Source organism: Copadichromis virginalis, linkage group LG7 (assembly GCF_057382275.1).
Source record: "Copadichromis virginalis isolate Kocher_CV1m ecotype Utaka linkage group LG7, C_Virginalis_male_GT1.1, whole genome shotgun sequence".
NCBI classification, from domain to species: Eukaryota; Metazoa; Chordata; class Actinopteri; order Cichliformes; family Cichlidae; genus Copadichromis; species Copadichromis virginalis.
The window spans coordinates 4,108,097-4,134,817 of record NC_140624.1 but is presented as its reverse complement, the minus strand read 5'-3'; the positions used below and the strand labels follow the sequence as shown (position 1 = coordinate 4,134,817).

The following is a 26,721-nucleotide window of genomic DNA, read 5'->3' as shown; positions in this document are numbered from 1 at the left end:
ACACACACAAAACGAAAGGAAACAACAACAAAAAACAGTTTTTATGTTCAGAATTTTTCACAGCAGACGAAACCCAATTACTGCATGTGCATCCTTCCTTCACCATTTCCGTGGCTTACTGGGAGTGCTTCCTTGGATGAGACGGAATATTTTATACTCCTTCAAAAAAATCAATTAAAAAAAAAAAGAAATCATGTTTTACTAAAAGATGAAAATGCAGTCAAAAATATATGAGGACTGTACTGACGCAAACACAAATTTACTGAACATTTACACCGCTCTCGTGCTTGAAGCGAAAACAGAGGCAGGAAATCTGGCAGACATAAAAAGTGGATAACATACAGTACAAGTGTCTGTAAGTGAGCATAAAAAGGGCACGGGCTGTCAGAAAACCAGCCTGTTGATGTGAATGTTAGGCGAAGTGGCAGAGGTATAACAGTAAGTTACATCACTTGTAAAATGGGCATATTTACAGTGAGCTGATACACTGGAGCGAGATGAACTCTGTTGTACAGTCGTCTAACAGTTCATGCTCTAAGAGTACAGAATGGGTCCTGCACTGGCAGTTTGAAGAGATACTGCAGATTATAGCTGCGCGTCCTAATTCAATTTAATTTGATCCTAATACAAAGAAGCACAACGACAGAAGCGCAGTATGTCTTTTGTGGACTTTGCCTGATACTATATGCCAGATTTTCCTTCTATTTGTTCTACGTTAATTGCTTTAACCGCCTGCATCGCTGAAACACAGAAAAGGCATTTTTGCATGTTGTAGAGGAACACTGCAAAGACTAATCCTCTAGGAAAAAATGCTTAATGATGTCATGTACTCAAAGTGAACTACAAATGGGGGGAAAGCCAATAAAAACAGAACCTACAACAAGAAAATCAACAGCATATTGTATAAAAACAAACATTTAAACAGCAGAAAAGTGTACAAAACGAACATAATTATACAGCCGCCCCCCTTGTTAAAATGGCATTCATCCCCGCATATTACAAACACAATGTAACATTGACATAATCATGGAAAATGGGGTAAGGATTTTACACAGAGAAGAAAATGTCGCCCCAGTCAGATCAGCCGAGAGCAAACAGCGTCCGCAGGCTGAGGCTCTGACCTCCCAACGGATTTGCTTTATTCCCACTATTCTGCATTCTTGTATTTCTGTTATATGTGCGGCTATCTCGGGTTTCCTTTGAACCTTTTTTTTTGCAGTAAGGATACAGCACAGCCTCATTTGCCAAACTGTTTTGAGCTATTCCTCCGCTAACCCGTCTCAGGTACCTTACGAGTGCTTTAAGGGGTCCAAACCACATTGCCAGTTACTGAATAGCGCCAGGTGTCTGCAGAGTGAGGCAGTAAGTAAGGGATGTGTTGAGTTTGTGGAGGCAGCCGAGCAGAGGAAACGCGATCGCTCGTGCCTGCACTGTACATCAGCAGCTGTCATGTTTCCCCCATGGACACAACAGGAAGAGTTGGAGCATATGGGGGCAGACAGTGTATCACAGCCAGCAGGGTCACTGCACAAAACAGCACAAATTTGTTGCTTCCTGTTGCAAGAATTCCCCTTTCTCTTCCTAAAACTCTCCCTTAAATGAAGAAATCATCAGACTAATTTTTCCTAAAATGCCAACAATGACTTCAGGAGATACTCTGAAGCATCTCACATCAAGGGGGCACGTGAGTAAATGAGTGGCTTATTTTCTTTGTTAGTTCAGGTAGCAGGAATAGACAGTACTTCATTGATGCGTCATTCAAAGCAATAAATTTAATTGCAGCTATAATGTAGGAAACAATTTAGAACGCAACCACTTGTAAAAGTTTAATTGGCAGCTTCCCTGGTAGCCAAGCTCAGCTCTACTGGTTACACATGAGCAGGCGATATAGGCTATAAATGGGAGACTTGACTTAACTACGTGGTAAAACACAATCCTAAAGTCCTCTCGTGCAAGTACAGTACTCTGCATCATAAAGATTCCACAATTCCAAGGTTATATGAGCTTTTACTGTGTTCTGAAAGAGTTGCTACTGAATTGAAGTCCAACCAACTTGCAGGAATCTACAAACTGAATCGGCTTGAATGGATGAGATGAAGAGAAACAGGGCATAGTGGCAAACATGACAATACAGGTCAACGGTTCAGTAACAGAAATTCAAAATAAAGATGGTAAAGACGCAACTGTGGTAAAATATCAGCTTAAATAGACAATTTCTTTAAAATCTTCCCTCTGTAGTAAAAACCTTTGTGCAAAAAATCTGCTAACATTCTGTTACAAATGTTTTGTAATTATTGGCCGGCTTATTTACTGCTATTTTTTGTTCTTGATTAAAATATAGCAATCTTCCCACATCTCTAATTGCACTTGCTTTGGAAAGCACTATGTCACAACTGAATACAACCTTATGATTCCAAAAGCTACAGTGATCCTTTGACAGTAAGCGAGGTCTTTATTCCACTGTTTCTTTGGAGATTTTGAAGCCTAGAGCAGACACACCGGAGGGCATTTTTTGAAGTCGCCACAGCAGATGGAATATTTTCAGTCTCCAGGAGGAAGGCTGGCACTCTGGCCCCCTGCAGTGAATGTAGATGTAAACAGACATAAACTGATGTGTCCTACAGGGCATGTTGCCATACATATCAGTCTGAGCTTTGATCTGGCAACACTCTCACACTCCCATCTCGCCCCACCTCTGGTTGCTGCGAGAAAATGAAGCCTACGTAAAATTGAAGGGGGTTGCAAACCGGAGGTGTAAACGTGTGATGAGCAGGAATGTCAGCAGAAGCACTGGATGGAGCATGAAACTCATTGCTGCCTGACACGGAGAAAGAAAATTAGAGTGAAAAAGAAAAGATAGAGGCAGGGTTGAGTTGCAAGCCGCCGAGAGAAAGCACGAGGAGTGCGGTGTGAATGGATGAGATCTTCAGTACAGAAAGGCTAGAGCCACCTCTGTTAACGCTATTGATAGCCGAAACGAGACAGCGTGTCTGCTCGGTTTTTGCTCCATCCTGCCCTTGATTCTAAGTGTTTCTCAGTGGGTTTTTTCTCCTCTGCAGCTTGAACTGTGTGATAAAATGCATGCGCGTACACAACCCAGTCTGCTTTCTCAAAGGGGGGACTTTATCACCTAGATCTCTACAGCTGACAGTGCTGCTGGAGCCCTAATAAACAGCCATTTTACATCATTTATATTGTCTAACAGGGAACGGGTACGCTGCTGCGTGGCAGCACAAAATGCATGTGTGCGAGTTTGTTCGCAGACAAATGTTTGGTGTAAAATGAATCCACCGATGACTCCTCGTGCTTACGCGATGCTCCTCCATGAAGCTCATTTCACCTAAACCTCTGCATCCTTACGTGCCTTTGCCCGTCTGCAGCAATGTTACCTCAAAACCAATCCCACACACATTGCACCGATCTGTTCGACACTTACATTCCACAGGATGATATACTTACAAAAGCAAATCCAACAAGAAAACAATACGTTTAAAATAAAAATAATAACAACGGTCATTTCATTGATAAATCAGTGAAGTAGAAAACTAGCATGCCATGTTGGATCTTTTTCATTTACAAGGGGAAAAAAACAGGGCTAGAATTTAATAAGCATGAAGAAAAAAAACTCCACATGAGGTGGAGGGTTTTGTCACTTTCGTGGGTTTTTTTCGCCCTGTGGGGCTGTTTGGGCATTTGTAAAGTCTTCATTGTCTCAAAGTCTGTCTTTCCCTCCAGCAATTGGTTAGTTCAAGCCAAAGAAGAACAGAAAAAGCCAAAAAACAAGTGTACTCAAGAGAAGGGACAACATATGGGATTCTCTTCCTTGCCAAAAGTAGGTGCCTCTTCTCTTCCAGTTGTGTTACTCTTTGGCAAAATGAATGGTGAGAGGAGACAGCAGGACAGAGCAGCTGGAATCTGTACAGACGATCTGAGAAGGGGGAAAAGGATGCTCTAAAGAGGGAAAGCATGGATGTATGTTTGAATCAGAGTCTTTATCCCATCAAGCACTGGGGCTCCTCTCCATTTGGTGCTTGTCCCAAGGCTAAGCGTCATACTTCTTTCCCGTTCTGTGAATGTGGTGGAACAATGTCATGGAGAATGCCATGCCCAGGAGCTGTGGAGGAAAACAAGGAGATCGTGAACACATGCTCGTGTCTGTCTATAGTATCTATTTATGTGTAATATATGTGCAGGTGTGTCCGTGTGGTCTATTTATGTTGATGCCTTGGGCTGCGTTTCTGATGCACAATGAATCGTGTGCTGAATCATGAACACATTTTAGTTCAGTTTCTTTTTCTCAGATGGCCTTCAAATGGAAGCTCTGGAATCTTTGTGATGGCAAAATGTACAGTGTGTGCAAGCATTAAGCCAGTGAAGTAAATTGAGATGCCATTGAATCAAAGTAGCCAGCTATGTCTTTGAAGTTTCTATTACCGCTGATACTTCCACATCAAACACAGTCGCAAGGCTGATCCTAAAACCATTATCTGGCAAAGTTGTGATGACAGGGAAACTGAAAAATACTGAATGCTGCATAGTTTTTAATAAAAAAGGAAATGTGGACTCCACTGGGGATCCCTATGGTCTGTGATTAGCTGGGGAAAGCTGCTGATTCGCTTTTGGTTTCACTCAAAACCTAATTCGCAGAGCGGCTTCAGAGAAAATGCCACCTTAAACTGGCGTCAATCCAAAAAAAAGTGCCATTTTAGGTAAACATCCAGCTGAGACGGAGTTAGGACAGATGAAAAAGTGCTTCAGAGCCAACCCAATTATTTACATCTGAGCTCATCTGTCTCTGACAGAAAGTTTCTGCTGTCTGCTTCATTCAGTCTGAGAGACAGGATGACAGTTGCTCCTGAAGGATGCTTTAAAGCTCAATCACAGATTCCTGCTTAAAATGTGGAAATATTTCTGGGATTTCTGAAGCATTGTGGATAAACACACACCGTACATACCATATTTTCCGCACTATAAGGAGCACTTAAAATCCTTTAATTTTATCAAAAATCAACAGTGTGCTTTATAATCCGGTGTGCCTTATGTATCAGAATCAGAATCAGAATACTTTATTGATCCCTAGGGGAAATTATTAAATTCTGGTTGTGCTTACTGATCTCGAACCAATTTTATGCGGTACACGGTGCTCAAAAATCTGTCAAAAATGTTTCAGTACGACTTTGGTAAGCTATGAAGCCGCGCAGCTTGATGGATTGTTGGAGCATTATGGCTGCTGTAGTCAGGAGCCTCGCGGACTCGGTGTAATCTGGGTCCAAAAATCTGTCAACTTCAGGTCCCAAAGTCAAACGAGCACTGCGGCATCACTGAGAGTTAAAAACTGTCTAAATTCTTTCATCTTTAATAAAATGATCAGTGTTGTTGCTTTACCAGGTGTAACAATTACGTTTAACATCCAGGCATCCATGAAAACAGAATTAGTTACATTTAACAGAGTTAGAAGTTAGCAGGAAGTTAGCTCGCTAGCTTCCACCTAAACCTGATATTGCATGTTCTGAATAAGAGATTTCTGAAACAAATTCAAACGTACAGCTCTGCTATCACTTCCAACATAAATGAAGACAGAAAACTAAACAGCAGTGACGTTTGTAGGGTTACTGAAGTTGGGCTAGCTGGTATATAATGATGCGCTACGTGATCGCTAGTGACACAGCTATGTTAGCATAACATAAACACAGTGAAGCTAACTTTTTTTACACTCGATAAAAGTTAACATGAGAGTTCCCGATGGTTAGGGACAAATGCAATCACATGGCAGGATGCTGTAAACAGACCAAACTTCAGTCAGGAGAACAACTGAGATAATCCATCCACAATATTAGGTTAGTCATTAATATACCGCAACAACATGGGAATAGAGCAGCTGCCAGAGAATTCAACAATTGTACGGAAGTGGAGGAAGCAAGAAGAATGAGCTGAGTAAAGTTTGACTTATCTGACTGTTTTGTTTCGCTTAATGTGCCTTATGGTCCGAAAAATACGGTACTAGCTTTTGACAAAGTTTGTTATTTACAGCATGTTTCTGGTCCCAAATCATTAAAAAACAAAAACAAAATAACATTATGGGACATTAGCTTTATTTATGATGCTCTTCATTGTCACGTCTGCAAATATTTCCCAACTTTACCTCTGGTTTGGCCTGAATCAGAGGAGGATGTGTGTGCGCCCAGAAGTCTCAGTGTTCTGCACATGCCTGATGTGCGTTTGGAGGAGAATGTGAAATTTAACAAATTCTTCAGAGCATAGTGTGGTCATATATAATGCACACATTTCTCTGATGTGACTGTGCAAGAGCTACCCCTCCCTGAGGACATTATTACGTGCAGAATCATACAAAACTCAACAGGGAGATTTGCCTTCCTTGGTGAGGACACCTTGCTCTGAATGAACCATGAATTCATGCATTAGCAAAGTGAAGCCTTGTCCTGCGTGCACGCAGTCACAGACATATCAGGCTAGGCAGAAAGAAAATATTGAAAAACAAGTCTTCACAGCATCAAAAATAAAATCAAGGGCACGGACATACAAAATGAACTGTACATCTGAGAAATCTGTGTCAAATATCATCATCTATGTGAAATGTAAATATTGTACCGAAAGGTTTCATGGGCCGAGATATTAAAATATTCTGCACTTGTCATGCACCTTGGCAGCAGAAGAAGTGAAAAGGATTGGAGGGTAAGGTGCAGTCAGAGATGTCGGGTGTTGTAGATTAAACGGACTTAGGAAAAAAGGTGCACCAGACAGCTATTGCCACAGAGGATGATTCAGGAAAAAGACCAGATCTCTGCTGGATCTTATAGTGAATTTACAAAGTCAAGGGAGTGTGAAAACATTCTCTCAAGAAGGTGCAAATTGAAGCAAGGACCCCTGACAGTAGGGCTGTGCGATATGACCAAAATCTCATATCCCGATATAAGAATTCTATCATCCGATAACGATATAAATCACAAAAATGTAACATTTTCTGTAAATTCTGTGAATCTCGGGCAGCTCGACTTGCGGGAAGGGTTTCCAGCTGCGCGTCATGTAGCTGGAGTCGAGTGTTTTAACCGATGCATGAAACTATTTTTAGACATAAGTTGTAAAGTCCGCCGTTTTCTTTGTGAGTATTTATTACACGGCGTGCTGCGGGGAAAAGCCTGTTCTAACGTTTGAGTCTGAGGTTTATTTTTTTAGCACCTGGCGGCTCTTTTATACTTCTCATCCGTAAATAATCTGCTCTTTCACGTGATTCAGTTAATTTTGAAAAGTCTCAACAGGATCTTGAGCTTTATTGTGAAAGGTTTATGTGGAACATAAACAAGCAGACACGCGATGCTGTTACCGTCGCTGTTGCTAACGACAACGCATAAAAACAGGCGCTTGTCCGTCAGTAGTGTGGTTATATTAAATATAAGAGAAAGAGAAAACTTTAAGAAATTAATATAGCCACTACAGTGACCATCAAAACCATGAAAAAATATTGCCATAAACAGTTTATTTTGTGACACCATGAAACAAACGATAGCGTCAAATAAAACGATAGACGTTTTTATATCGCCGTCCGATATATATCGTTATATCGAACAGCCCTACCTGACAGGTTGCCGGTAGTGGCATATACAGACAGTCTAGCATTCACACTAACTTTCAGTTGTTACATGCGTGCATGAACTCATATTGTTGTCCACCATGCTCACACAGGTTTCTGTGCAGTTAGCTGTGCTGGCTACCTAGCGCTATCACCACTTCTGTTGAAACACTGGCTAACCGGAGTGAAAAAAACAAAACAAAAGACGTAATACAAAAAAGTCTTGCAGTCAAAATTTGCACAAATACGGTTAAAAAAAAAAAGGTTCCCCGTTGTTCTGTGAGTAGACACTTTTAGAGTGCAATCTCAAAGTAAGTGGAAATACTACATCCTGAAGAGACACTGAGATAAAGAGGGATACATCTAGGGTTGCCAACCGTCCCTTAAAATACGGAATCGTCCCGTATTTCGAAACAAAAGTACACGTCCCGTATTGAGCTAATAAGGGACGCACTTTGTCCCGTAATACAGTGAGAATCAAAAGTAGTCTATAACTTTTAATGGAATTAACGCTTTGTTGGAAAACATAATTCCCAGCCCCTCTCCTGCTTTGTGACCAATGAGCTGACAGCACACTTATGACAATTCGAGTATGACAATTCAGATTACCGCTCATCTCATTGGTCGAGGAAAGGTCGCTTACGGAGAAAATACCGGAAGACAACAGATGACCACAACAAGAAGCATGGCCAACAGGGAAACAAACGCCGACACTGCGGTGCAAGTCTCGGACAACAGTACACCTAAAGCTGGGCAAACACTGTGCGATTTTTTCAGTCGCGCGATTCAGCTCCTGCTCAAACTGCACGATTGACTCGCAGGGTTAGAAGTTGGTAGGTCACGATGCAGGTCTCACACTATACGGCCCGATGCTCTGATGCGACCTGAGTGCTCACACTGTGCCTCCATAACATGAAGGTTATAACAGAAAATCTGTCGCTCGCTCGCTCTCTCTGTCTTTCACTCACACAGACACACCACCACCATCAACTTTGCTAAATTGCTAATGAAAAACATGATCAGCTGTGATTGAGCAGCAGTGTAAATCCAACTATTTTCACGGTTGTTGTGGTCGTGATCATTTTGTGATGCCACATCGAAAAGGCTCGGATGAGCTTTCCAAAGTTCTACAAGTTGTGCCTCCATCGCTTGTGTCCAGATCACACGCTGCACAGCCGTGCTGCAACGTCTTTTTCACCGACGTTTACGTGTTTGCGCGTGAGCAGTGTGAGCGCCTGTGGTGACACCCTCACGAGCGATTGATGATCGGGAGCTGGTCGTGAGGTGTTAATCACTTCTCGTTACCCCACGTATACTACACGACGCACGATGAAGGCCAAAATCGGGCCGATCGCCAAAACCGTCGCACGACTCAAAAATCGTCTCAAAATGGGCCTAAAACTGCACAGTGTAAGCCCAGCATTAGAGCAGCAATGTTTGTTCCCCTCAGAGAAAGGGAAGAATGGGAAAAGGAAAACACCTGGCTGGAAAAAATTAATATGGGCATGTGCAGTGAATATCAGCGCTATGTGGCCAGAAGTGTGATAATATAATTTATTTTGTGTAATAAACAACTGCAAGGATAGATGATTACAACAAATAGATGACTAATACATAAAAGTAATACATAGATGAATAATGATGATGAGTTAAGATGCGTAATCATGGGAACAAGTGGGTTTACAAACAGGAGCAGCTGATTAGCATTAGAAAAGCTGAAATAATACCTCAACTGAAGCCAATTGTACTAAATGCACTAAATGTGCACTGTTACAAGAATATTTTTCTTTTATTGTTTTCTATTATTTTAAGTTAAGCAGGACAGAGTTCTTTTAAAGAAAGATTTACTTATATTCTCAAAAGTTAAGCATGACAGGCTTCTGTTTAAGAAAGAGACCTGTTTTATTGTGTTAATGTTGTCATTTTGAGCTAAAAATAAATGGCTAAATGATCATTTGTTTCACATGAGTTCATATCACAAAGAATAGAATATGCATCTACTTAAATCAACTTCAAGTCAAATGGTTAAAAAAAATAATTTCACACACAAAAAAAGAGCTAGAAAATTCACCACACTGGGAAGGGTGAAGACAACTGGGTTGCCCGGCCCTGGCAACGAGGTGTCCCTTATTTATTTTTCAGGGAGTTGGCAACCCTAGATACATCTGAAGCAAAGTTTAGTAGCAAAAGACAAACAGAAGCGCCAGTGGAATTTCTACCACCACTTGCTACAGAGCCTTTAATCTGCGACTCTATATTCAGCATCTCTGCTCTCCTGTCGTCTCATAGCTCCTTATATCATTCTTGGCACAAAGCCACTTCACACATGATCAGGGTGCACAAGACAGGAGCTTCAATATTTCAGGATATGCTGGAGCCCAGAATGCCCACTGAGCATTAACCTTTTAATTGTTTTCAATGTTGGCAAAAGACACAAAGCAGGACAAACAGGAAAGAGTTGTTTCTCACAAATCCTCCTACCTCCACTACCAAGATGACCATGCCTATGGTTCCCAGCAGATACTTATTGTCATCCAGCCATTCCTCCACTTTCTCAAAGCAGCCCTGAAAAAAGGAACAAAACCATGTTAAAATACCATTAAAATATACATTTTCAGTTTATGACACTGTAGTTGGAGCGATGGCTGCCCCCTGTTCAGTTACCCTGGAGAAAGCTCAATCATCTGGTTTGCAGTTTTCCCGCAAGAAAGCATTTCTTTAATGTGAGCTATACCGTAGGATGGATAACTAGCAGGTGAGTTATTAAACACAGCTGAGTTATTGTGAGCGATGACATTTATATGCAGACGTATGGGACACATAAGCTGACGTGCGCACTAATCGTATGCTTAAATACATTCCCACCTGGGTTCATTCAAAGGCTACTCATTGGCAGGGATATAACGCGACACACTTAAGGGCGGTTTCAGCAGCAAAGCTGTGCCCCTGCTGGTCTGTGGTTGCTGAGGCAGCATGTAAAGTTAACTACAAAGCGTGTGGCCATCTCCTCTGGGCAAGATTACACACAAGCTTTTAATGATGAGCTTTCCCAATGGGCCAGCTCAATGTCTGTCTTTTCTCATTTTGGCAATTATATTACAGCTTTTAATCCTCTACTTTGGACACGCTAACGAACCACATGCCAGACCAATAGCAGATTAGAGTAGCAATACGAGGGAAAACTGGTGAGCATTGTGCTACACGGTTTTGTGAGAAAAGAAGAGCTGTTGTCTCGAGAACAATAGAAAAATCCATTGGATTTAGGCAATAAGAGGAAAACTTTAAAGCGACTTTAAGTACCCACAAAGTGTTGGAAAAAACAACAGTGGATTAAAGCTTACAGATGCATGCCTCTTTTGAATTCGGGGAGCAGAAATTGGCAAGTATTGTATTTTAGAGCAACAAAAGTGTAATTTAAAGGCAATATGTTAGAGCACTTCAAATGTGGTGTTAAAAAGTAGGACGCTGTGGATCTAACTTCCCAATGCATCACGAGTTAATGGGAAGAAAAGTATCAACAACCCCCAACACGGAGCAATTGTTCACTCTGTAGTCACTTTGTGTTTTTGTTTTGCAGTCCCTTTCTTTCACTTTTCAGTATTTTTCTTGTTCCTCTTAATTTGTCTCTTCGCAGCTGTTCATCGGTATGCTTGTCCGCACCTCTCTGTAGTAGTTTTCCGCCTCGACTTGTTTCGTGTTGTTTTCCTGTTATGGACATTTTGCATTTTGAGTCTGTTGAAGTTTCTATGGTGGTTTTGTCTTTGTGGTTCTTTCACAGCTCTGCAGCTCTTTTGTTAATTTAAGCCAAAACCAAAAATGCACGAACAAAATCATTTCAAACCAAAACTTCTCGTACGCAAATCCTCGGTGAAGCACAACTGAACACTGCAACAACAGTGAGAAAACCCATGATCACTAAGACGATGTAAGTATGCTGATTATTTTAAATTAGCCTAACTGTATGAGCATAGTCATAACATGACCTGTTAACAGTGCAACTTAATTTGTTAATGAGTTGGGAGTTAAGTGAGTTTGGGACCCATATGGAGAAGAATTGTCTAAAGCAGGGGTCTCAAACTCAAATGAACCGCGGGCCACTTCTGGCACCGTCACCTCATTGGAGGCCACTTCAGTGTCCAAGTAGTACAAAAAAACAAACACGAAAACACCCACTAATATTTCCTAAAATGTAGTGTTTTGTTTGTTTTATTTAATTCCAAATATTGTGTAACAAGACAAAATTGCAAACATGAACACAATTTTTTCTCACTCTTAACTGTCTGAAGCCTTTCAGTTTCAGTTGTCATATGTAAGTTAGCACAGGGTCAACATTGCAGTGAAATGTATTTGACGAGCAGAAGACAGTCACTCAGCAGTGTAGTACAGTGTAGTACAGTGTAGTACAGTAGTTTCATTGAACTACCAAATAAACAGCTCTTTCTGGCCAGACACGTGGAAGCACTTTTGCTACAATTTTGTTTGTATTTAACAAAATAAAAATGCAGACATAAGCGTACACATTAGTCTTTGATTGCAAGTGAAAATTGTTTTCTTTCTAAATAAATCTCTCCCTGAACTAATACAGCCCTCAACATGTTTGCACGCTCTTGTTACCTCGCTCAGGTCCGCGGCTCTGAAACGTGGTAAGGAGACTCTGGCTAATACTTTGGGCTCCATGTCGGCTCATGGAACGAGCTTTACTGTCTGGGTCAACTTTGCTAGCGAGAGACAGAGAGAGGCGTTGAAAGGCTGCTCCAGCAGAACTTTATTGTTTCGGAGGAAAACACGAACACGGTGTACAGTCGAGTCTTAATAGCTTACTGGGCTCGTCAGGCACTCTTTTAGGCTGCAGTGGTTATTTTTTATATTTACATGCTTCCATCTCCCGTTTCTGCTCGGTAGCGCCTCGTACTTTTCGACTTTCCTTTTTCCTCCCTCCCTCACGCTCACACACAGCGGGAGGGGCGGTCCCACACGCTCTCCCTGCAGCAAGGACTACACCGCACATGAGGCTACAGTCTTAAAGGGCCATGCCTGTAACACTCTGTCATGTATTAAATCATTTTTTGTATAATAATTAAAAAAAAATTTTCTTCACATCAGTATGCGGGCCACAAGTAGAGGTGACGTGGGCCGCAAATGGCCCGCGGGCCGCGAGTTTTGGACACTTTTTGAAAGCCCAGAGCACAGCTGCAGCAGTAATCAGGATGTACAAAAGAGCCATAGTAACACTAATCAGAGCCACAGTGGCCCTCCACCTGAAACGCCACAGACAGCGCACTTCTTCCAAAGTACAGCTCTCAAAATCGGAAGAATAAGTGGTTCAATCTCACAAATGGAAATTTGAATTTTAGCTTAGAACATTGCTTAATGTCAGGCTCTATATACGTCATAAAAACCCCTCCTCACTCTTCTTCTTTGGCCTAAAACTGAAAGATTGAATGTTGCTAAAGAGCTGAAAAACAGCCTGATGAAGATTAGGATCACAAGATAAATTGGTTTGGCTGAGATGGGGATGATACACAGCGTGACGCTCGACTGATTGTAAATATGGTATCTAAAAGTTTCAAGGACACCGGATGGATGTTAGACAATGTCAGACAGGTATCTTAATTGTGTACTTGAGCACTGAGGAGTAAAAACACATTGAGAAGTGAAAAATATCAGGTGCTGGAGATGTTGGAGATTAAATGGACTTAGGAAAAAGGTGCACCGCAGACAGCTATTTTTATACAGCATGACTCAGGAACAGAGCAGAACTCTGTTTGGATCTTGTACTGAATTTACAAAACCAAGGGAGCAGAGAAGGACAGGGAAACATTTTCTCAGGAAAGGGCAAATTGAAATAAAGACTCCTAATACTGAGCCACCCCATCACAGGGGGAGCATTTATGAAAAGACAGACAACTGTTTTACAATGACATATTCATACCGCGGGGACGCTAAAACGATTTTGTTATGTAGATGCACCAGTCGAGACCTTTTTGCTATTCTGGTTGTCCACTGTGCTTACACCCCCCCATAAAAGAAACAGGCCTGTGCAGCCTAAAAAGGCTTCAGTGTCAGTAAAAACTTCACATGTATATATTTTGTAGGCGCACTGAGACTGCAAGGCAAAACAAGATAAAAAGAAAGAGTCTGGCGGTAAAGTGAAAAAAGCAACCGGGGTTCCTGGTGAGAGCTGAGAGCACTCTGAGTTGTTGCAAAAACGCAGCATAAACAGTCTGCGCACACACACACACACACACACACACACACACACACACACACACACACACACACACACACACACACACACACACACACACACACACACACACAGCCAGCCAGTTAATTGCTGGCTACCTCAAGTTAACGTCTGTTTCCGTTGGTACATTGGCTGACTCAAGCAAACGAACAGATTACACTTCAGCACTCAAAACTGCACAAACGTGGCAAAACAAGTTTGGCTTCGTTAAAGCAGTTTTAGAGCACATGTTCTAAGTAAATGGAAAACCTACTATGAGGAGAGACAGTAACAATACAAAAGAGGGATAAATGGTACCAAAAAAGCACCACAGAACGACACAGGAAATCCTTCCTGCCCGTGACCGTCTCCCTGTGCAACTCCTCCATCTAACACACTGTAAACACTGCCCTGTTTGCACACGCTCTGCAGCTAAATACCAAATGACAAAGTTCAGTCAGAGTCAAATGTCAATCATATATATTCCACCTCTGTAATATCCTTTGTCAATATTCTTGATATTTATAACTGAGTGACTTGTATATATTAGTGCTATTTCTTAAATTTGTAAACTCTGTAACATATTCAAATAGTTTAGTCTGTAATTGTTAAAGTCTTGGAGTAACCACATCATTTCCTTAAGGATTAATAAAGTATTCTGATTCAGCAGTTTTCCTATGATCTGGACAAGAATATTACGTGAATCATACAGAATACTTTCAGACTATCAGTTTTAAAAAGAGAAAAGTCAAGGCAAACTATACAGCCGAGATTAGGTAGAAAATGACTCTGTGTATCATTCATATCCTCCAAAACAAAAACTTAAATACAGTAAGTATATTCTGTGGAGTCTGTCATTGTAATACAGTAAATCTGTTAGTTTTGAATATTTTATAAAGAGCAGACACGTGACTCTTATACTTAAAAGCAAAAGCAAAAGACTGAGAAGCAAAACTCAACTCATCGGAGTCCAGGTCAACTCACCCTGTTCCAGAACATGTTGGTGGAGTTCCGCCCACAGTTCTGGTAATGCTCCTGGCAGCAGCGATCAGGAACTACTTTGTCCTTCAGGGCCTCGTGCCAGTCGGTGTATCCTATCACTCCACAGCATTTCCACTGTTAATGCCATACAAATGTCAGGTGGAAGATGAGTTAATGCTCTGTGTCCTCAGTGGCCCCAAAAAGCTCAAACAAACTTTAATTAAAAAATGTAATTGGTCACTTTCCTTTAAAGGACAGCAAAAAAGGACTGAAGTGTACTTGGACAGCCAGTTTGGGCTTTTAAGTTCACTCTAACGCCACAGCTACAAGCCAGGACATACATTAGCTGGAATATCTGAATAGATTTTAGTCATTTGTGCTTAAACATTCACACTAACGTTTCTCATATTGTAAATGCATGGCGTTACTTACCTCTGCCTGGATGATGTTCCAGGCATTTCGCAGGCCTATGTTGTTTTCTGAGTTGTACAGAGCCAGCCCATCCTTGAGATCCTGTTTGGCATTCTCACGCACCTGGAGAGGATAAAAGAAAACATTAGCCTTAGTTAGAGATCTTAGTTTGGAGGGGTTGTCTTTGCAAGAACAGTCCGGTGAGTTGCACCATTCAATACCTCTTTATGTTGTCTTTGTATTGGAGCAGGCAGTTGAAGCTTGGGTGTTTGTAGAGGTGCACTCGGATTATTCTACCCTTTTCAAACTGTCAGCATCCTTTTCACACAGATGCAAACAGTAGTGGCAGGTGTGCAGTTAAGTGCTTTTAGTGGACTGTGTATGACCGACGAATCATTAACGCAAAGCAATCCGACACTACAATATAAAGACATAAAATGCCAGTGCCTTCACAGTTATGGGTAACCTCTTGTCTTGTCAAATAAAAATAACTCTGCAACAGTAACGCGGACCGCTGTGTGATGTCTGAACGTCTGACACGTCATGTGTCGCTCACACGCTCGGCTTCAACATGCCCTTCAGCAGTGCTAGCAAATCATTTTCCTCTTGAGTGAACACCAACAATTTGCTCAGGGTTGTGCCATGTCTGAGGGAGATTAATATCTCATTCGCTGTGTTAATGAGATACAAAATCAGAGCTTTAGCTCTCCTGCAGTTTCATATGCCTGTGGGGATTTGCTAACTGCCAGGACAGATTGAGAGGCGCTTTAGATACGGGGTAATTATGACTAGAAAAATGACATGGACTGCCAGAATCACGCTGTACATCTTCACGGGCAATAAAAGTAATATCACAACAATAGGAATGCACTTAATACTTAAAGCTTGGAGTTAAAGAGTGTGATCAGGAAATCTGCACAGGACAAGAGAAGCTGCATTAGCACGGTCACGTCCAGAAACAACAAGGTGATTTTAGGTGTCAGTAAATCCTTTAGTGAAAGAATAAGGACGAAAGTAACAATAAGCAGCCAGAAGCCTGGCTTCTCTAAAATAATAACACATTTAATATCACTTGACTTTCTGTCTTACACATTAGAAATAGTACAAACCCAACTTTCCTTTGACTGTACAGAAACGACATTAAGCTTTAAAGTCATTCACTGGTTCAGTACCCTTGTTATTCAGCTGCAAGGCTTTTGAAATCTATTTGCTGAATTAGACATTCAAACTGAATTTTTACTGATTAATTAAAATTTCTGGGGCAATAAAATGCTTTAGTAATCCTTAAAAATGCAAACCCCATTTAAAACATCCTCTAAAAGCTTTGAAATAAGACGAGAATTATTTCAAATCCCATTCTTGCTCCTCGGCCTGCAAGTTTGCTGATGCAGATCTTGGTCCTCGTGCAGGAAAATGAAATGAAGAACAGCAGCACCATCAATCTCTGCCTTATGCTTTGTTTCTATCTGCTATCTTGTCTTCTCCATCAACAGTAGGCTGTATGTGATGTTGCTGGCTCATTACAGACTCCTCACACAGCCGCTGGAGAGCAGGGTCCCTCTTATTGCAATAAAAGTCTTCTTCCGAGTCTCCGATAAGTCACTGCACATCATTTTTTTGTGTCTTAGTTACAGTGTGAAATGAAAGTTAATGATCCAGATTTACCTCTAACGAGAGGCAGACAAATGAATACAGAACAAACAGGGAGTTGGAGGATCGTGCGGCACGCCGACCCTTTTCCTCCTCGCCACAGAAGCAGACAAAAACACGAGGCGATTTCTCGACTAATGCTTACACTGCCGGTCCTCGAAAATGTTGACAAATAACAGGCCTGCACCGTGCTGTGGCAACATCCGACTTCTGGGAAGTTTTGCCTGGATGTTGCCACGCAATATTTCATGTGTGGCATGTAGACAAAGCCCTGAGACAGAGCTCATATGTCTCATTGCATAGATAAGCTTGTAGTTTCCTCTGTGATGACCAAGTCCGCACACAGCAATATACGACTGCACATTCATCACAGAAATCTAAAGGGTTCAGCTTGGCCGGCTGAGAAAACACTCATAATTCACAGAAAAGACAAAAAAACAAAAAACAAAGAAAGACAAGAAGATATGCATGTGAGGGCGGTGGAAGGAGAAGCCTTTCTGTCCAAACTGTTCACGTTCCCCGTCAATGATCACAAAAATAGAGCAGAGAGCGGGTGGTAGATTGTTGGAGAAACACCTGTCCCAGATCTGGTGACATGGTAACACCCAGGGGAGCAGGTACACTGAGACCTGTGAGGTTACACTGAATGCTCATTACCAGAGTGTGTGCCACGACAGAACTGACTGCTCCAATTTCCAAAGACGTGAAAGAACTGATCAATTCAGAGAAGGATACAGCCACCACAGAGGTGGGGGAACATCTGGCTAACGACTGGTGTCTCAGCAGGCTGTTTTGAAAATGCTGTGGAACATTTAGAGTTCCTCACGCAACACGGGAGAGCATTACATATTTACATGAGATTCTGTGAAAACAGAAGTGTCAAGAGATTTATTCTAAAGACACTTCTTCAGCTGAGAGTCAGAGAGTGGAGACACACACGCTGCAGTTTTTACTTGCAAGGGCGGTCACAGAGCGCTGACATCAGAGTGGGGGCCCTGTGAAGTGCGCTCTGTTACCGCCCGCTCTGGTCTTTATTTATATACAAAAGTAGGCGCATTCGTTTATTACATTGGAATGTGGATGTGTATATTAGGGGTGCAACGATACTCATATCGATATTGAACCGTTCGATACAGTGCTTTCGGTTCGGTACGCATATGTATCGAACAATACAAAATTTTTAATGTATTTTATCAACTTTCCTTCTGACGATGCTCAGAGGATCTGCGTTCGACTACTTCGCCTAGGCTGCACTGTCGAGCGCAGATCCACTGAGCGCAGCGCAAGCTAGCAAGACTGAAGCTAAGCTCGTTGCAACATGGCAAATTGAACCTCCCCCACCCTCATTCAGATCTGACCTTTGGAATTATTTTGGTTTTCATGTGACGTATGACCCTGAAGGTAAGCGTGTCATGGACAAAAGTAAAATAGTATGTTGGATGTGCCACGCAATGCTCAGTTACATTGGTGGGAACTAGTGCGTTAGCGCAGTTAGCTCGTTAATGTGTTGACGCCGTCCAGCCCCACGCACGGGGCGATCCGAGGTAGCTCGTTAACGGAGCTAGTGCAAAGACAAGTGGAAGCAGACAAAAACAACAAGCAGCATGCTACAAACTTTACCCGAGTCATTTAGACAGCCGTTAGCACAGGATTCTCCTTATGGGGACCTGATAAGTTTAATATGCTGCTGAGAATATAGCCCAGAAGAAGCGTATAGTATAGCTTTTATTTTGGAAAGAGCCATTTCTCTGTAATAAACTCTCTTTTCCAAAGATGAGGGATTTCTCGATCAGATAGATTTATTATTTCATCCCTTTGTTGTTTCAGCAACATTAAATTTAAAAACTGTAAGTTTGAGTTAAAATATATATTTATAATTTTAATAAATGACAAATTAAAAAAGCATGAACATTTTTTTGTATCGAAAAAATATCGAACTGTGACACCAAAGTATCGAACCGTGAATTTTGTGTATCGTTGCACCCCTAGTGTATATGTGTGTGTGTGCGCCAAGAGAGGCTCCTCTACCTGACACGAAGTGAAACTGCTTGTTAAGCTCTTATCTAGCAGGTACTGCTCCTTCCCTGCATGATAACGGGTCACAGTGAACTAAAAACAGTCTGAGTTATAAAGAGGTCATCATGCAGTATTCTATCATTTGCAAACGTATATCATTAAAAGATTATCCTGACTACTAAGTACAATTTTCTATTGACAAGAAGAGACGAGCAAAACGTTTATTTTATCAGTTTGCTCAATTAATATCTTACGAAAATTGTACAGCATCCAATTCTGATCTTATGAGGCTCTGAAAGGAAAGAATTAGTGGACCATTGGGAGTTAGTGTATTGGCACCTGCGGCAGGTAAACTATAGATAGATAATACATTTATCTGTCTGCATGTTCTGTGCATGCTGACAGGAAAACAGAGGAATTATCTTAGGATACCAACCACGGTCAGTGTTTAAAGACTAACAAGTGCTCAACTTTCCACTGAAAAACCTGAACTTGAATCTGATTTTATGGATGGCTAAGTGCTTAGGAACAGCTTTGAACTTTCAAAATGGCTAATATCTTATCTACATATTCACACTAGCAAAAAATATGAAGGATAATCATTGATTGTTATTTTAAAAACACTTTTCTTTCTTTTTTGTCCCTGCACTTTCTTCTTGGTCAACTACTAAATTAAATACATTATTGTTAAGTTGTAGCTGCTCCCCTGTGTTTACCAGCTAGTAACTCTGGTTCTTTACTAACTGTTGTTGTGTTCCGGGTGTTGAATAGCTTTTCTTGTGAAATTTCTAATCAAACTGCCCCAAACTCCCAAGTTCCCACACTGGCAAATGTTCACGTCACATTAACGTTCAGTACCAGAGTAGCTCACGTCATCGTTTACCCGACAGCTGCATAATAATTAAAAATATACTTTACGGTGAAATACTCCCTGGCATTATTGCATTTTTCTTTTGGATGCAGAAATGATGAAGCGACTCCACACATACTCACCTGTCTTCAAATCTCATCTATAATGCAAAGAACCAGAGATCTGCCTGCATACGCAGGTTTCTGACGAGACAGGCGGTGCAGATAACGCTGTTTTTTAATGTTTAAAAAAGTGACAGACAGTTGAGCTGATATTCTATCACAGTAGATTTCATATTTGATGTAAAATGCACCGAAGTACATAGCATCTGAACCCAAGTCAACCTCTACCAAACTTAACTTCTGATTGTAGCTTGCTGTCAGGGTATGGTACACAAAGCTCACATTATCACAAATACCAGACTTCAGGCTCAAATGTTCCTAAATGCAGAGTTTCAAGCATGAAATTACCATTAAATACTATTTAAATAAAACATATTCAAAGCTAAACAACCCAGATCAAATTGCCACTTATTTTACTGTTTCGTGAAGCAAATAAAACTGTCTCTTGTCACATCTTCAGTCTTTTGCTGCATGCTCTTTAAGGATAGACCGAACCTCTTTCAAACATGTTCAGTGCTTTTTTCCTCTCATACGCAGTCACTGTTGGGTCACATACTGTCTGGAAACACTGGTTTTAGTTTCAGAACTACTGGGAAACTAAGAAGCTAACAACGTTTCACTGTTGCTCTAATTGCAAAGCTCAGGACAAATACATTTACTGCCCTGAAATTGTAATAAATGATGTGAATCCAAACAGAATCAGTGCCAGAGGTTTCCAAACAGCACATTATTAAACACGTTACTTAATTCCCTCAGTTGCTCTGCAACCCTGTGTTTTGTAGACGGAGGCCAGGGCACTTGACAGAGTCAGGGGAAGAGCCCCACTCCAGCTTTAATTGGTTGGGAAATAACGCACAGCCAGGAATTGAACATAATTCTGTCTTTGCACAAATGACACACGCAGCTAGATGTGACTGCTGCTGTCGTTGAGTAAGACATCAAGGATGTGCCACAGCCAAACTTGGCTTCCTTCCTCTTCCATGACTCCGTGTTTTCCTTTTTCCTGATTCTTTTCCTAAAGTTTTACAGTGACATCTAATTTCATTTCTGACATGGCTGACCTCTTTCTACCCCTTTTTTTGTGTACTTCAGCACCCTAACACATAACACATTCATTCTTCCCAGCATCCTTTGATATCTCTTTTTTTTCTTCCACCTCTCTCCACACCTTCCACCCTTCCTTCATTTCTTCCTCGCCCTCCCGACATCCCTACGTACATGCTCCGGTGCTTCCTGTCTCTCTTGCAAAGTTCTGCTTCCTCATTCTGAGCTAATAAACCTTCACCGGTGTTCAGCTCAGCGTGTTGGGTCGACGGCGGCACAATGAGGTCAGAGCGTTAAAGACGGATGGCTGTAATCTGGTTTGCCGCCCAGCCATCTGCTGCAGTCAGCTGGTTGCTAACTGCAGGGCCAGCCTTTATTATACTACGCCCTCTACATGGCATTTAATCAGAAAGCTTAACACCACTGGGCTGTGGAAGGAATGAGGGAGTGCCCACACATAAGCCATACCTGGAGGCAAGACTGCTGGGGTGAAGAAGACGTGAGAGAAATTATCTATTAACAGGACTGAGCGGTACCTCCAAAGTAGGATTAAACTGGTGGAAACGGACGCTAAACGAAAAAAACATGTTGCAACAAACACAAGATACTATATGTTTGTCTTTCCCTCCCACCTGTCAACAGACTGTCGCCCAAAAGGATCACAGTATGCACAAAGAGTCAGTCATGACTTAAATATGACCTATTTGAGAGACTAAAATATCTGTTTTGCCTCCGTCGATACACGTTTAAAAGCTGCCAACTACTGTACCGTATGTCTTCCAGTCTTGTTAATAAATACCGTGTGATTAGGGGATCAAATAAGAAAAGTGAATTAGTGATTCCTCTGATCACAGCCTGTAGCAGAAGACGAGGGGAGCCTCACACGGCATACAAGATCTCACTGGAGACGGAGAAAAAACCCAACCACAAAACAAAAAGCAATATGTGAAGGTCGTCTGTGATTGTCCTTTTAGCCAAACAGACAAGCTTTAAAATCTAATGCAGTTTCCTAAATTTGCAGGACATCCTGATTAGAGCAGTCTGAAAGTGTCATCTCCAATAACGTGCAATTTACTTTAAACGCTTTGCCTTCCAATGACATTTGAAGACCAATAAAGGGAAATATATTTGGTTGTGATCCTCATTATCATGGTTTCACGTTCCATTAGGTTTAAGCCAGGATAAACACAGTAATTTGGCAAGAACGGGACAAACATAAAATACGGTGGGTATTCACTGGAACTTGTGCGAATGAGTTTTCCCCGGGTAATGCCCCATGCTTTGCTAATGCAGACTCAACTGATTTCTCATTTAGGAAATCCTCAGCACTACTGGGCTATCTTTTACTGACTTCACAGGTGATGGGAAAGGCACTGCTGTGAAGTCAAGAGGCTTTCTATTTAAATTCCGCCGGAGGGATCACGGTTAAGCCGGTAATATTTTGATGATAAGGCAACAGACATATTTACTCCTGACAGGGTGTGCCTGCGAGACCCGATCTGAATCTGAGAATGGATTGGCTGCTAAATGAATTCCTTTATCTGCCTGAGAGACTAGGTTTGAGCAATAACCTCAGAACAAAGAGGCAGAATTAGCTGATGTCCCGAGGGCCGTGTGACATAAGAGAGCAAATATATAAATAGACGGATCTATCAACGACATGTCCTTGAAAACAGAGAAGTCTTCATCGCTCGCCCTGCACAAGACACTTGTCTTCTTCGGGATGAAACATTTGTGGTTGGATCAGATTAAAGACGAAGACGAATTCAGCATCGGTAATATCCAGAGCTTTGCATGTAGGCATCTGCTGTTACCCCACACATTCACCTGATTTAACCTCATTCAAGGGGTCATGGGAAATATTCCTGGAACTAATTAGGGGGAGCCAACTGTTGGGGATTGAGTTGAATTTTGTGGCCTAACCTTTGACTGCTGTGTTAATGGTGGGGTGAAGACACTCAAGCTTCTGACAGAGAAACAACCAAATATAAAAACAGAAAACTCTGATACCCGGAAGCAACTGGAATCTAGGTATGCTTATCACACTAACACCGTTTATTGCTTTCTGCATTTGTCTGTGATCATCTGTGTGTGAGAGAGCTTTCTTTTAATGTCTTCAGCTGGAATGATAAAAAACAAAATTCGGACACAACACATAACAACTTACCTTATCTGTGTACACAAAGAACAGGATGAGCAAAATCACCTCCGCCAGAAGAATTATCAGCAGGACAATGAAGAACTGCCAGAAAGAGGAAGAGCACTGTTACAACAGCAGCACAGGCAATATTGTAAATTGAATTTGTGAACAAAACTCTGAACAGCTAAGCTTCTTTTGCAGTTAAGTGCTGTTTTATCTGAGTATTTCACAAACTTCACAGTAAGACTTGCATCTGTGATTTAAAGCGCATTTATTTATACTCCAAACTCAAATGTATTGTGTGACTCACGGAGATACACGGATCATCTAATGATCTTTTAATTTGGGTTAAAGCAATTGTTTGACATCTTGTGAAACATAAGGCAAGGGTTAAATGAGATGAGCTAGCAGTCAATTAGTTTAGCTCAGACTGAAACAAAAAGACACAAAAAACTAGAGCCTGGCTTTATCTGCCAGCTGGCATCTCTTAAAACCCAATAATTAACACATGAATCATCATCAAGGAAAAACCAAATAAAAAATAAAGCTGTAGTATTTTAAGGTTAATTGCCCAGCTATGACCCAGCGAATCACTTCACATGACTGTAAAACCAGCCCTAAATAAAGCTAGCTGGCGTTACCTACTGACCCCTCCATTTATACTGTTCAGCTTGGCTGGACAGTTTCTGGCAGCAGCTTTATATTTACCAGCTAGATTAATCTTCTCATTTTTGCTCTTGACAATAAAACAAATGAGTAAATTTCCCCCAAAAACGTTCCAGGTTTCAGTTAATGGTTTCATTTGGAAGCAGCATACACAGAAACCAACATTTCTCAAGACAAAAAAAAGAAAAAGAAATCCATAAACATAAACAAAGCAAATTTAAAAAGGGAGAAGGAAATTAGAAAAAGAGACATGAAGGAAGAGGTGGGAGTGATGGTGGGAGGAAAAAAGGAGAATCTCGGTGCTGGAGGGCTTGTGAATGTTTGAGGGGAGTATAAAAGATTTAATACTTCCTAAGATTAATTTCTAGCACAGCCTTGCATCTCATCTACTACTCTCTCTACTTGACTCCATTACAGCACGGTATTTACCAAGCTCTTCTGCACAGCACGGGAGGAGGCATGCAAACCTAGATTTTTGAAAAACCCATTAATTCCAAACTCATCTGGGAGGGAGGGTGCGAGCTATTATTTATGTCACGGCTCACACGACATAGTTACAACGGTTTGCTGCTGCATATGGCTTTGCAGCCCACAGAATGATTGTTGTTCACCCACAGTTAACTTGTCATACTTTTCCTGGCATTTGCAATCAAATGAACTGTTTCTGCAAAGCAAATTGGCAGGTGAAGGAAGCCATGTCTAACGCTGAGGATTTGGTGGGGCTTTTGACTGATGCAAGAGCTTCAAGGGATTGAGCTGTTTGTGATGTTAAGTACTCAGAGCCCCAACTCCACTTCTCATTTAAAGTTTCTATACATGAAAGTTTTTTTTTCTTTGTCTTTCTGCAGCAGATCCCTGCAAACCTCATTCTGTTGGGTGAACTCTCATAATTAACTTGTGCTTAAGATAACACACTTGTACAACTTTGGGCAAACAGTGCAACGTCAAGACAGAACAGTCTTTGTAATGAATAATAGAACATTCTCAAATCTTGAGCTTCAAAAACATCAAGTGGCTTTTGGTGTGCTCTATGCAAATACTAATTCCCCCGCCTGAAATTCCTTTCACTGGGCTTTGACCAGAGCCATGGCAATGACATGCATTAGTTGGTATTAATTTGCAGAAAGGGGGAATCCTATTGCTCAGCTCTAATTTTCCTTTGTGCACTCTTGAGGTTCGAGAGGGCAGACTGAATTACTGAAGTAGCCCCAGTCACCTAGCTCTCCCGAGGGTCTGGTAATAGGACAAATACAAAAAAAGCTCCTGGTGGCCTGTGACCAGTGTGCCTTTGAGTATAGACACTTGCTTGCAGTTTGCGTGTGACAGTGCAGACAAGCCTTGCAGCAAAAAGACACAAAATACGAGCAGTTCTCAAAATGTTATGGCATTGCTTTTTTCCGTTTCTCATCTCTGACAAATAACTATGACTCTTAGTGGTCCATTAAAAACATTTCCAAGCTATGAAATTAGGGCTGCTACTATAAGTTTGCACAAACTTTGGCCCGCTGCCACGATTTCTATCAATTTTATACATTCATGAAAAGCTCATCTTAAATCTTCATTGCTGCAAGGGTTGTATTTACCGATAAAATATGCAGCTTCCCCAGGGGTGCCAAAACTTTTGAATACAACTGATTGCAAGCGGTCAACTCTACAAATGAATTTCAGTCATAAAATGCTCGAGTGAGAGAAATTAAGAACTACAATGTGCACATTTGTGCTGTTGACAGATGTGTGACTTTTAAAAAATATTTTTGTAGGTATCCGGATTTAACTCACGCTCAGAAGCAGGCACTTGTTCTCCTTGATGGCACCCAGGCAACCGAGAAAGCTTGTTACCATGACGATGGCGCCGATGGCAATGACCATATTGGCAGCTGACAGTGAAGGGAATGAGGGTGAGAAGGTGGCGAAGCTTCCCTGAGACACCGAGAGCCAGATGCCCACACCGAGCAGCCCGCAGCCACATAACTGCAAGGCAAAAGATAAGACAGACGACAAGGTGAGAAAACAAACAGACAGGCACAACCTTTTCAGGGTAAGCTGCAGAAATGATTAGCATTCAAATTCATCTTTAGCTCTCCACTGGCTGCGTTGGTTTAATGCGAGACCTGCCGAACAATAACAGTAATTCAAAGAGTAAGGTTAGCTTTAAATTAAAAGCCATCCCCACCTCAAAAGTCCCAGTGCGACAGTCTCAATTTCCCCTCCAGCAGCCTGAGGAACTGCCCACACAATCATACATCTCCAAACACTGGTCAAAAAACGAGAGACTTTACACCAATTACAACTACAATAAGCCAATAACGCTCTGCCAGTGATTAGAGCAAAAACTGGGGTCGGGCCATGCTGGTTTTGCACGTTCGAGCTGATTTCATTAAATCCAGAACAAACAAACATGTAATTACTGCCAATCGCTGTAATGAAAACTTCCCAGCTTTATGAAATCTGCTTGCAGTAGAGTTGAGTTTCACCTAGAGGGAGCAATTCCCTAATCTCACCCTGTCACCCCGCCAGGCTCCTGCTATGTGTGTGTGTGACCTGCAGAATCCATTAATGCAATAAAGTGTTAATGGAAAGCTTAGACTCTCACGCCTGCTGATGTGCGAGTCCCCCTATCAAAGATCAGAGCAGTACATGGTCACCGCTTAGAGAGTCACATTTTTATGGAGACCTAAGAGCATAAAAATCAATAGAACATATATACGGCAATATATATGAAAAGCAAAGAGAGCTAAAATATGCAAACAAACCAGGGTAAATGATTGCACCGTTACTCTTTCCTCCTTTCTATTAACACCGCTGCCCTCTTCTCTTCTCATCTTTGCACCACTGCACCAGAAAGCTTTAATGCCTGTCAGCAATATGTACAACAAACCTGCAGTGCATGCAAACAAACAGACATGGAGGAGCACATCTACAGTGGGGCAAAAAAGTATTTAGTCAGCCACCGATTGTGCAAGTTCCCCCACTTAAAATGATGACAGAGGTCAGTAATTTGCACCAGAGGTACACTTCAACTGTGAG

At 41.5% G+C, this 26,721-nt stretch overlaps 1 protein-coding gene across 2 annotated transcripts in view; it reads right to left on the bottom strand.

The window, feature by feature from the left end:
* Positions 1–3,409: 3,409 nt before the first annotated feature.
* tspan9a (tetraspanin 9a) overlaps positions 3,410–26,721 on the bottom strand; it is a 193,055-nt gene continuing 169,743 nt past the window's right edge. For both annotated transcript variants that reach the window (XM_085461245.1, XM_085461244.1), the window contains 6 exons: positions 25,474–25,665; positions 23,056–23,130; positions 15,228–15,329; positions 14,799–14,930; positions 10,070–10,153; positions 3,410–4,114 (listed from right to left, as the gene is read on the bottom strand). In XM_085461245.1, the coding sequence (XP_085317371.1) occupies positions 4,043–4,114; positions 10,070–10,153; positions 14,799–14,930; positions 15,228–15,329; positions 23,056–23,130; positions 25,474–25,665 (657 nt within the window). In that variant the 3' untranslated portion in view covers positions 3,410–4,042. The remainder of the gene's footprint in view (positions 4,115–10,069; positions 10,154–14,798; positions 14,931–15,227; positions 15,330–23,055; positions 23,131–25,473; positions 25,666–26,721) is intronic.